The sequence below is a fragment of the Sitophilus oryzae genome, unplaced genomic scaffold (genome assembly GCF_002938485.1).
Source record: "Sitophilus oryzae breed Bouriz unplaced genomic scaffold, Soryzae_2.0 scaffold_935_pilon_pilon, whole genome shotgun sequence".
NCBI lineage: Eukaryota > Metazoa > Arthropoda > Insecta > Coleoptera > Curculionidae > Sitophilus > Sitophilus oryzae.
Genome location: NW_022147567.1, coordinates 944177 through 956245, shown reverse-complemented (window position 1 = coordinate 956245; position 12069 = coordinate 944177). Strand labels below are relative to the sequence as shown.

The 12069-nt window shown below is 31.6% G+C and overlaps 1 protein-coding gene across 2 annotated transcripts in view; it reads right to left on the bottom strand.

Moving 5' to 3' along the window:
- The window catches only part of LOC115890875 (methyltransferase-like protein 9), a 437961-nt gene that overhangs the window by 407763 nt on the left and 18129 nt on the right, over positions 1 to 12069 (bottom strand). The window contains exon 1 of one of the 2 annotated variants that reach the window (XM_030911231.1): positions 4782 to 4896. The exons of the other annotated variant lie outside the window; for it this stretch is intronic. Coding sequence (XP_030767091.1) covers positions 4782 to 4823 — 42 coding nt within the window. The 5' untranslated portion in view covers positions 4824 to 4896. Of the gene's footprint in view, positions 1 to 4781; positions 4897 to 12069 lie in introns of those variants that run through there. 2 annotated transcript variants of the gene reach the window in all.

Below are 12069 nucleotides of genomic sequence, written 5' to 3'. Positions count from 1 at the left end.
TAGATTTTTCTGATTAATTATTGATTTATATATTATTATAATTAATTTCTTTTCCTCTTCTGCATTTTCTTAGATAGCTATATAAGTATTTGATTGTGTAAGTATTTGTGAATATTTCTTGTGAACCAAATTTGATCTATCTGTATTATGATTTTTATATTTTTGTATAATGATTTAATCTAAATTATGATTTAACTGAACCGTTGTTCATGAATCAATTTCTAACTTTTCTCATTATTAATTTTATGGGTTTCTGTAGTAATTTATTTTTTGATTTGACGGTGTGCCTTCTACCGAATTTTGCTTTTGTTATCTTTGCGTAAACTAAGTGTTTTTTTTATTGGCCTTTTCTTTGGCTATTTATGATTTGGATTTTTATTAGCATTTTCTTAATTTTCAATTCAAACTTACGTCGAAGTAATATATTATTCACTTGTTATTTATATTATTGGTATTAATGGTGTTTACATTCAGAAACAGGACGAGTATTCTACTATTTTTGACTATGTCTTAATTATCGTCGTTTCGCTTTTTAATCGTAGCTTCTCTCCTCTGTTAGGAGAGGGGGGGTTGTAACAGTCCAAATTTAGCTTTAACTAGGTTTAAAAATATATACCAATTTTTCTTACAAGTTAGATCAAACTCTTATTTATGCTGATAAATAAATTTATTGCATTTAATTTTTATAAACAAATATTCATTACAGCTATATTTCATTATCTTTCTTACTCTCCTTTGCTTAATTTATTTTGCTTTCCATGCCATATCTCAAGTCAGTAATCAAGTCAGTAATCAATCAGTAATCTAAAATATAATTAAAATTTATTATCTAATGCTAATATAATCAAATTCACCAAAATATTACCTTTAATTTCTGGACTTGTTTATGTTTCTGAATGTTAGCCTATTTGCCGTAATTTCTAGTAGTTCTGCGGTACTGCTTGCCCTTGTATTATCTTAGAAGATTTCCTATCAAGTGTGGATTGTCTCTAAAATATTATTTGATCCTATATTTCATTATAGAGCTCAAAATGAAGTTATTTACCTGCATATTTTTTGAAATTTATCATTTGATTATTTTCTGCAAATTGTAGGGTTAACAATTATTATTAATAATGTCATTTATATTTGAATTGCTCAGATCAGTTGAGATGCGTGAATTCGGCGCACACACGCTGTTGTCAGGTTGGGCAGTACTTCCTTTAGGTTCTGATGTTTGTATTTTCTGATAATTATTGATTGCATAATCGACATCCTTTCCGTAATATTGTGTATGCATCGTCACCGGCATAAGGTTTGGTATGTTTGTGTTTGAATGGTTATTGGAATTTACTTTTAATTCTAAGTAATGTTTATTTTGGCAATGTTTCTAAATTCCCAGAATATTAAATTGCAACTTTGCAGTATAAGTCAAATTTCATCGAGCGGAACTCTATCTGATCGATGTAGGTTTTCCCATTTTTCCCTTCAGCTTCAAAGCAGGTGTTTTAGTCAGTGTAATTTGTTGGAATTTTCCTGTTTTACCCGTTTGTTGGGGATAATCACTGACTAGAACTATAAGGGATACTTTTTTGCTGTTTGAGTTGTACCTTACCTTTTAAAAAGTATCTCTGAGCCGTTTTATACCGGATTTTAATCTGCTCGTGGCTGGTAAGTTTTTTTGATCGCCATTTTGTCTAGTGTGATTTGTACTATTCAAATTATTTCTTAACAGGGAAAGCCTTTTGATTTATTTCTTTGTCATCGTCGATTTTCTTGGGAAGAGGAACTTAAAACCACCACCTGTTCCAGTAATTTCTGCTTTCTGAATCCAGCAATTTGAACATCCATCTATTAGAAAAAAACTAGATTTTGTGAAGCCCAACAAGGTAACTTTTATGATATTTTTTATATTTCTACAGTTGAAACGTGTTTTGATTATTTAATTAATTATAGCTGTGTTTCTTTTTGTTTCAATCTATCCCTTCTAGGTAACTTTCTTTTTATTTCGTAAACCTAATACCGCTCTCGGTTTTAGGGCTTTTTTTTTTGGACCAGGCTTTTAAGACCAGGATTTTTCCACCAGGCTTTGAGACCAGAACTTTTTTTGGACCAGGATTTTTCTTTTATACGAGGATTTTTCTACGAAGCGTTTTTCTGGCTTGCTTTTTCTGACAGACTTTTTCCAGTACGTCTCTCTGGAAGTGGTATCCTTCTGAAGCACTGAGCTTGGCAACTACGTCGCTGGATCAGGTTTGAAGCAGAAACAAGTAAACGTTTACTGAAATTTTATCTTCCCTATTATTTGTTTCTCCCTTTTCTTTACTTACCTTTTTTTATCTTATATTGATTCAAGGTTCCAGAGATCAAGGTACATACATACGGTTCAGTTTTCAATTTTTAATTAAATTTAGTATATACAACGTCATCAAATTTGGTTCATTTTTTTTAATTTAATATCATTATACAATACTCTATTAATTTATCTTAGTGTTTCATTCATCCCTTAATTTTTATCTTTCTAATATTTTTTTTAATAACAAGTCTTGTTAGATTCCAAGAATATCTTGGGGTTTTCTGGCTTATCTGTGCAAAGCCAGTGGCGCTTTAAACCCACCCCATCTCTTCGGCAGAGCTAGGGGCCTATTTGCACGCACACTCCACAGTTTAATAAGACGTTTTTTTTTAATTTATTTTTTTTCGGTTCTCTATAAATTTTTAATTTCATAATTTTTCTTGTCAATTTAATAATTTTAAAATTTAACAATTTAACATTTTTTTTTTAAATCAATTTCCTTCAAAGCAAACGCGTGGCAGCAGCGCTCTCTATTATAGTGGACAGCAAACTGCAGAAAAGAGGATTTATTCTTTCAGACTGTGTTTCGAATGGATTAAATGAAAAAATGATGAAAATCCAACAAAAAGAAACAACCAGACTGGTTTAACGAAAATCATTCGCATGCTTTGTTGGAACAAAAACATAGAGCACATCAAGCAGTCACTGCAAATCTACACAATACAAGGCTGGTGGACAACTTTGAAACAGCCAACAACACGCTTCGAAGAAGCCTGCGCCAACTAAAGGATAACTGGTGGTCACAAAAAGCAAACCAGATTCAAGAGTACGCTGCGCATCACGACTATCGTAAATTCTTCGAGGCTGTAGAAGAAGTATACTGCCCAACTAAGAACGTAAGCTGCCCATTCAAGGCACAATATCGATGTATTAGATATCCCAATAACGGAACAGGAAATAAAGGCCTCCATAAAACAACTTAAAAACAACAAATCGGTTGGCTCTGACGCGATTCCAGCGGAAATCTATAAGTGTGCAAGTAAAGAACTTATTGGTCATCTTAAGGCTCTCTTATTTGTCATATGGGAAAGCGGAGAGCGAGGGGTGTCTCACTCGGGTGAAAAATGTACACGTACTGCCAAAATAATCTTTCACTGTCAAGCGACTGCCAAGACTACGAAGAAGACTGCCTATGACTGCCATGTAATTATTATAGGCGACTTCCATAAGACTGCCAATGACTGCCAGCGATTGCCAAGAAAATGTACATGTAATTCCAATAGTGAGACACCCCTCGGCGGAGAGGTACCTCAGGAGTTTCGCAACGCGATAAACTATATTTAAGAATAAAGGAAGTGCATCAGATTGCGGAGACTACCGAGGAATTTCACTACTGGTTATCGGAGGAAAAGTTCTCGCAAAAATTATGTCAAACCGCCTCCACCCAGATATAGAAAAAATCCTCCCAGAATCGCAAATCCCTTCCTGACAAATACAGGAGTTAGGCAGGGATGTGTCCTAGCTCCTCTCCTATTCAATATATTCATGGCAGCGCTCTCTATTATAGTGGACAGCAAACTGCAGAAAAGAGGATCGCCGGCACACGAGCGCATTAAACAAGTTGTAACAGAGACACTTTAGATAACTGTAAAGAATCAAATGGTACCACAATGTCTCAAACGTATCAGTCCTTCAAAAAGCAAGCTGCGAGAGCGATGAAGTCATGATTACTAAATCTCTATGTAATGATGTAAGAAAACCGCCTACCGAAATCTCCTCTTTACGGTGAACTTGTAGAGGGTAAGAGAAAACCGGATGGACAACTCAAAAGATACAAGGATGTTTTTCATGAAAACTTAAAGGGGATAAGTATGCAGCATCAGTGGGAGGAAGCAGCGCACAATAGAACGCAATGGAGGAGAATTGTAACTTCAGTTAATAATGACAACCAAAAAGTAAAGAGGCAACAAAGTAATGAGATTTTTGAATGTCCGGAGTGCGGAAGAGAGATAACATCACGTAACGGGCTTTTCTGTCACAGAAAAGCTCATGACAGGAAACGCCTTGCGTAACCATCTTCTGATGCGTGTCAAATACTCGTCAGCGGGTAATGGCAGTAAGTAAGTAAGTAAATTTACTTTGAGATACATATTTTTTACATAAATTCACAAAGAATATTGGTGAATATAAAGATATATTATAACATATTTCCATACATACAAATTAGCCATACAGCGATTTTACAAACGTGTTGTAAAACTAAAGAACGGATGGTAAATTTACTACGATAATCTGAGGCAAGAAAATAACCATCAATATTGTTATTAAATTCACAAATTCATTTTTTCAGTGTAGAATATTATTACTAGTAGAATATTACTACACTAGATAAGGGTAAAAACTTGCAGATTATTAGATTAATGAAAACCATCGAATAAAATCTTAGATTAATACCAGTTCAGTATTTCTATAAGTTATTTATTCTACACAGAAACATATCCCTTACCTCCAGCTTTAGCTTTGGAAAAGTCCAGCGAAGCAAAGGCATTTTCACTCAAATATCGAAAAAATCGTTCATTTTTTACACGGACCCGGCAAGATGTTGCAAAACACAAATTTCACTGTAGCACCCACGCGACATTGCGACGAAATGCTTTATAAATATCTTTATCAGTCGCATTAAACAATGATAAGGTAACAGCGACTATAAATATATTTGCCTAGGTTTAACGAAAAAATTGTTGAGGGACAAACATCAAACTATAGTTAATATCAAGGAGGAAAGTCATTACATGGTAAATTAGTTTGCACGTGTGTTACAAATAACAAAAGTTTTGGTTTATGGTCTCGATATGTTATTCCAAGATATTGTCATGATTGTGGTGAAGCAAAAAAAAACTATTGAGATCTTCAGTTTTTAATGATATATGAAAAACCAAACATCATTGAAGTAACTGGGTACAACTGAACAGCAACATGTTCTACTGATTAAATACTTTATATTCTTAAGTGCACATTGCGTTTAGATTTACTTAGTAATCGAAATACATAAATATGTTATGCTTTTATAATTATTGTGCTACGCGCCAAGACATTATAATAATTATTAGCGATGGGAACTATCGAATGAATTAGACTATCGAATGGTTACTGAATGAATGATTTCAACTATCGAATGGTTTTATTCGAATAAAATCCTTCATTCATTTGTATACTAAAGCATATGTGACAACCTCGCCGTGCGACTAAATGGTTATCGTTGAGCCACGACTATCGAATGCTTTTGATAAATGAAATTTAGTATTCGTTTGATTTTTGTGTGCGTCAGTGGCATTATTAGTTCTTCCAAATTTTTATAACTTCACCTTATAAATACTGTGCTATTTTGGCGTTTATTAAAATATTTAAAATACTAAAATAGTAGTTTTTTTTAATTGAATGCACACGCACACAGTGTGCAGGTGTCAACATTTTGCCGAAAATTTGTGTGATTTTCCGTAGTCTATTTTTTAATGGGAAATTTTGAGAAGTAGCAATTTTTAAGAGAGATGAGATGAACTTAGAATTAATTTTAAAAATACATATTTGTATTTTAGATGTTTTAATAATACGAATTAGTTGAACTTAATAATCATATTTAAGTAATGTGGTTAAGTAAATGGGGTTCTCGAACTCAAACTATGGGGTGAAAAATTAAATTGAAAGTTTTACACGTGCCAATTTAAAAAAAAAAAGTTAACAATGTTTGTTTTTGTTTATGCTAATTCTCTTACATGTAGTTTTTTGCGAAGAAATATTTCATTTATTTTTTAAAGTAAATGCCAGTAAAAGTAAATATTATTTTTAAATAGTAATATAAAGTACCTAATATAAATAATTTTGATTTCTAATTTTTTATTTATATTTTCCTTCCATTACACTGCATGCTTAGAAAATTAATAAATGTTTATATTTCATGATTTTAAAGTTTGTTGTTAATACAACAAATTAGTTCTGTAATTATTATTATTTAATAAACCAACGTTGCCACAAAAACTTTAAAGACTATATTATTTTTAAATAGGACCTAATATAAATAATTTTGACATCTAATTTGTTGTTTATATTTTGCTACTACGTAAAAAAATGTTTATATTAAATTATTTTAAATTTTGTTGTTATAGGTATAACAAATTATTACTGTTATTATTATTTTTATTAAACCAGTCTTTGCTTAAAAACATTAAAAATAATTTTCCTGCATCCAAAATATTTTATTATGTAACCTAACCTAACCTAACAACAGAATATTAATAAAAAAAAGCAAAATATTTATACATACTATCGCTAACTAACTAAAGCCAAACAATAATATTCTTTGCTAATATCAACTAATACCAATATATGGCAACAGCGCCCTTCATAATGTATTTTCTGTGTAAATACTAGCACCTCAATAAAAAAAATAATGTGTCCTTATCTTTATATGACTCCGCAAAAATCAAAGATGCCGGCTTCTTTCATAGCATTGCCACCGACCGCTGTCGGGTTTCTCGGAAAGAAACCTACGTCGCCGGGCGACAACTAAAATCCAGTTAATATTTTATTATAATCGATCCTGACGAATAAATGAATTTGATAAATGAATGAATTTTATAAATGAATGGTTTTTGCTGCCGAATTACTAGAATACAATATTTCAAGGCAGATAGCATGAATCTATTCGATAATTTTTATTCGAATAGTTTTCAACGAATGTTTTTTTACTAGCTATCGAATTACTCGAATGAATTGCAACTATCGAATGTTTCGATAGTATTTATTCGATAGTTCCCACTACTAATAATTATTATACAATTAAGGATGTACGGTCATTATAAATGTTGATATAGGTAATCGATTAGATAATAATTTATAACAAAATAGGTGTTTCCATAGGTACTAACTAAAATAACTGATTTGCTGTTATGCTGAAACTACACACTCGCCAAGGTGACCCGAGGCGAGACAAAAAATGCGAGGCTAAGCGTGGTAGACATGTTCGGTCTTCCGGTATACCGGTACCAGAACCGGTGCTTTTGAAATATTCCGGTATCGGTATTGTCTTTTTCAAGGCCGGTATACCGATTTCGGTACCGGTACCGGTAATGTGATAATAAATGTTAATAAGAAAATCAAAAAACTTGTAAAAAACGATTTGGGTACCGGTTTTTGTGTAAAGCTGATTGCGTTCTCCTACTCTAGGTATTGTATAATCGAAAAAAATCGGCGTCTGCGATGACTCTGAAGTGAGGATCGCTGTCATTTTATATGTATAATTATATGGGGAATGTAATCGATGTTCATTTCCAAGCCAACTGGACGCCGTCTTTTTTTTAACATTCGGTATAATACGGCCAGGAACATGCTATGTAATTTATTTTTATGTATGTTTAAGGCATTGCTAGTCTAGTAATCTAGTATTATTTTTTAGTATACATCTAAAATTTAAGTAAAGCATCTTACCTCCATGGATTACTCATGTATATTATACAGGGTACTCCGAATTGTATTCCGGAAACTTTGGCAGCATATTCTGCAGATAAAAATAAGTAAAAAACTTCGTATAAATGTATGTCCTAAAATGCTTAGTTTCGGAAATATAGGGTGTAGAAATTTCATTTTTATTTCGATTTTTTCCAAATAATTTATGAAGTAACCTCAATATTTGGATGAAAATTGATACCTGGAAGTTTTTTGATGTGAGAAATTTATTTTGATGTCAATATGACTCTTACTTATAGAGGGCGCCACCTACATATTTTTAACTGGTTTGAAGAGTAATAACTTTTCGTCCGTACCTATATAAAACTGCTGAGTAAAAAATATACATTTACAAAGTTTTTTACGTAAAAAATGTCTCTTGTTAAAAATCGCTACAAGATACTTTTCGAGATATTTGGAATCGAAATTATCAATACCTATCATAATTGACATAAATTAAAAATATTGACTAAATAGTTATTAGACTGAAATCATAAATTTGAAATGTTTTTGTGCTAAAAGTTCAACAGAAACTGTTTTATCATCATTTTTTCGCAGAAAAGTTTATGATTAATTTAAAAAAAAAATTCCCAAATTTACTATTTCAGTCAAGTAACTATCTACTCAACGTGTTTATTTTTTGTCAATAATGACATGTATTGACTATTTTCATTCTAAATATCTTGAGAATGGTTGCTCGTAGCGATTTTTACCAAGAGACATTTTTTACGTAAAAAGTCATGGAAATGGATATTTTTTTTACTCCGTAGTTTTATGCAGGTACGGACGAAAAGTTATTGCTCTTTAAAACAGTTAAAGCACATGTAGGTGGCGTTCTCTACAAGTAGGAGACATATTAACATCAAAATCAAATTTTTCATGTCAAAAAACTCCCAGACACCAATTTTCATCCAAATATTGACGTTACTCCAGAAATTATTTGGAAAAAATCGAAATAAAAATGAAACTTTTACACCCTGTATCTCCGAAACTAAGCATTTTAGGACATACATTTATACGAACTTTTTTACTTATTTTTATCTACAGGATGTGCTGCCGAAGTTTCCCGAATACAGTTCGGACCACCCTGTATAAATTAAAATGTCCGTGAAACTCGGGCCGATATTCAATAGTGTCTACTCTATTATTTAAAATATATGTAAAATAGCTTCTTATGTCCACTCCATTTATATCTCCAAGAACAGCAGCTTTCAATACTTTTTTCATTTTTCATAAGTAAAGAGAATGTTGGACAAGAAATCAAGAATATTCCGGAAATGTGAACATAAACAATGAGAATTTTAAGTTAGATCAATAACGTTATAACGGTAACGGACATCTGTCCCGAAACTCTTACGATATATTTCGAGAAATCTAATTTACCCCTCAAAATACCGTATTTATTACGTTACCGTCTTTACTTAACGTTTCAGGCACAAGAACTTTCTATTTACATTTTTTAATACGGTATCATGAGGTATATGCTCATTGGCACAACAACCAAAACTGTTATTTCGGTCTTTCAGATATCCGGTTTTCCAGTCCAAGCGGTCTTCCGGTCTAATATAATATATTAGCAAGCAAGCAATTCGGTATTATAATGAATAATAAAAAAATAAACTGAATAAAACACAAAAATTCGTTCCAAAGAAAGCTTCTTCAGAATTTAAAAAAAAATGGGAATAATCCAAACCTCATTCAAACTACATCTACCAATATTAAAAGCCAACATCCAAATTTACCATCCACAAGCAGAGATCAGGATCAACCTGAGATATTTCCAACAGAAAGTTGCCAAAACGATCAGGAACAGGAAGATGTCTGGTTATAAGGGAGAGAGAAGAAGAAGCCTCTATTAATGAATGTGGTAAGGAGGAAAGACTTCGTTCTAACATAAGAGAATGAGCTCTGAGCTTTAACATTACACATTCTGCACTTAAAGAGCTTTTTTCTATAGTAAATTCATTCATAACTGTTCTACCAAAGTACCAAAGTACCCTAGAACTCTTTTGCAAACTCCTACAACTTTAAATATAGATCAAACTGAATCAAAACCAAAACAGTATTATTTCAATTTTATGAGGTTATGTTTTGTTTTCAGCACATTTTCTGTCAAATTGCTGTAATGTCAAACTTCGTTCGCAGGGAGTCGCTACAGTCGACACCACGGGTTACATAAAGGTTTTCTGGGTGACTAAAGGTAGCTATAAACACCCCGGCATTTATAATGGTGATTTGTATCACCTTTAGTTGTATAAAACACTAAAATTGGCGTTTTAAATAACCCAAACTCACTTACGTAACCTTAAGTAACCAAATTTATATAATGATTGATGAGTATGTTGTCAAAAGCTTGCTTCCCTAAAGTAATATATAGCACTTTAAATATAATGGACGCCATTATTATTGATGTCTTCATTTTTGGCGACAATGAGTATTTCTAAGATAACGTTGAAAACTGGTACAAAACTATATTTTGGCCAGTTGCCAGTTATTTCTATGTATTAAAAAAGTCGTATGTTCAATTATTTATATTAATAAATTTGACTTTCATTACAAAAATTTTACCATATTTTTTTTGTTTATAAAAAAATCTATTAAATAATTCTGCTTTTGGGGGCGCATGTGTTTTTTGGAGATTTTCGCACAGTAAATTTAATATCGCATATGTATTTAGTACTCTGGCTAGGCACAATAGATTTTATTAAGCCAGTAATTTCTATAAAGTCATTTGCATAACGCAAACGCTTTTGTAGGCTATGACAGAGGAATGTCATCATTTTGTCTCTTTTGTGTCTGGTCTGGATTATCTGCGTAGGACAATTTTTATGTTAAAAAAAGAGGCAAATATTAAAGTAGTTAGTCAGAACGAAACAAGTTTATTTTCAAAAAACGCGCATGCGCGATATTTCTATAGAGGTCTGGGAGCCTTCTCAACACCACTATATGTATAACTATTATATACCCTTTTTCAGTTTTATAGCGGTAACTCGATATGGTATATATAAAGGTGTTGAGAGAGTTTTCAGAACTTTGGTTGCACACCTTGAGTGTTAAGGGTTACCATAGGAACAGTTATAAAATGGACCGTTTAGGGCATATAAGTGTTATATAAAACATATATAAAAATGGTTACCAATAACTCACGACAACCATTCTAGATGCGTTTAGGTTGTATAGTTTGGGAAGTTTCCTAACACACTTATAAAACAAAAAATGCTTCTTGGGATCTAAGATAAGTTGTACGCATCTTTCAATAGCATTGATTTTTGCCTAATGGATGCTGGGATAGGTTCCCACTGGTTCGGAATATTTAGTTTTTGGCCCAAATATTCCTCTTCCTGCTTTGGTTTTGGAAGCATCAGTATATCACTATATTACAAATAGTAAACCCATCGATTATAAAATTGGTTTAAGTTAGTTTAGTAATTTTAACTTTCGTTTTTTCATCCGCTATTTTATCAAGTCTGAAATTCGCCAAGTTTATGTAAGAAGTTTGCCAGTTAAAATTTATTCTAAATGACAATATTTTCTTCTCGTTCCAGCAACATATGTGCATAATCCTAACAACCAATCCACTGTAAACTTTGCCTATACTAATCTCAATTAATTTATTATAGAGGAAATACGTATATTTACAACCATGTAGAGTAAACAATTACAACGTATTATTGTTATTATTGCTTTCAGATCGATAAGTATTAATCGCTACAATCTAAGATTTTATGAAAAACCAAATTAAAAATGAATATAATTTATTGTTAATAAATATAAAAAAATACCTAATAAAAAATTGTTGATTTATATCCAATAAAACTGTCATACGTTATTAAGAAACCGTTTAAAAAAACTTGATTTCAAATAAATATTAGAAAACCTAATTAACTTTAATCGGCTCGTTGAGTGTAAATTAAACCTGTGTAAATACTAACTAGCATTAAATTGAATATTAATATACACATGTAAGTATTTATTTTAGATAATGAGCTATATAATAGCTTAGACAGAGAGCTACCAAATTTACTAATGCAATTACGTATATTAGAGAAATAAATATACACATGCAGGGTGTCTAATTAAATTAAAAAATATATATATTTTCTCAAAATAAAATGGAAAAAAATATAGCGTACTTACGTTGCGTACGTCAACCTTGCTTTATGAGTGAGTATGGTTGTTAAGAGTTGATTTGATATGAATAAGTTCACTACGATATTAAAAGTAAAATTAATTTACTGTATGAGAAAAAAAAAGACAGCTGGGAAACGACGATTGATGATAATTGACATAAA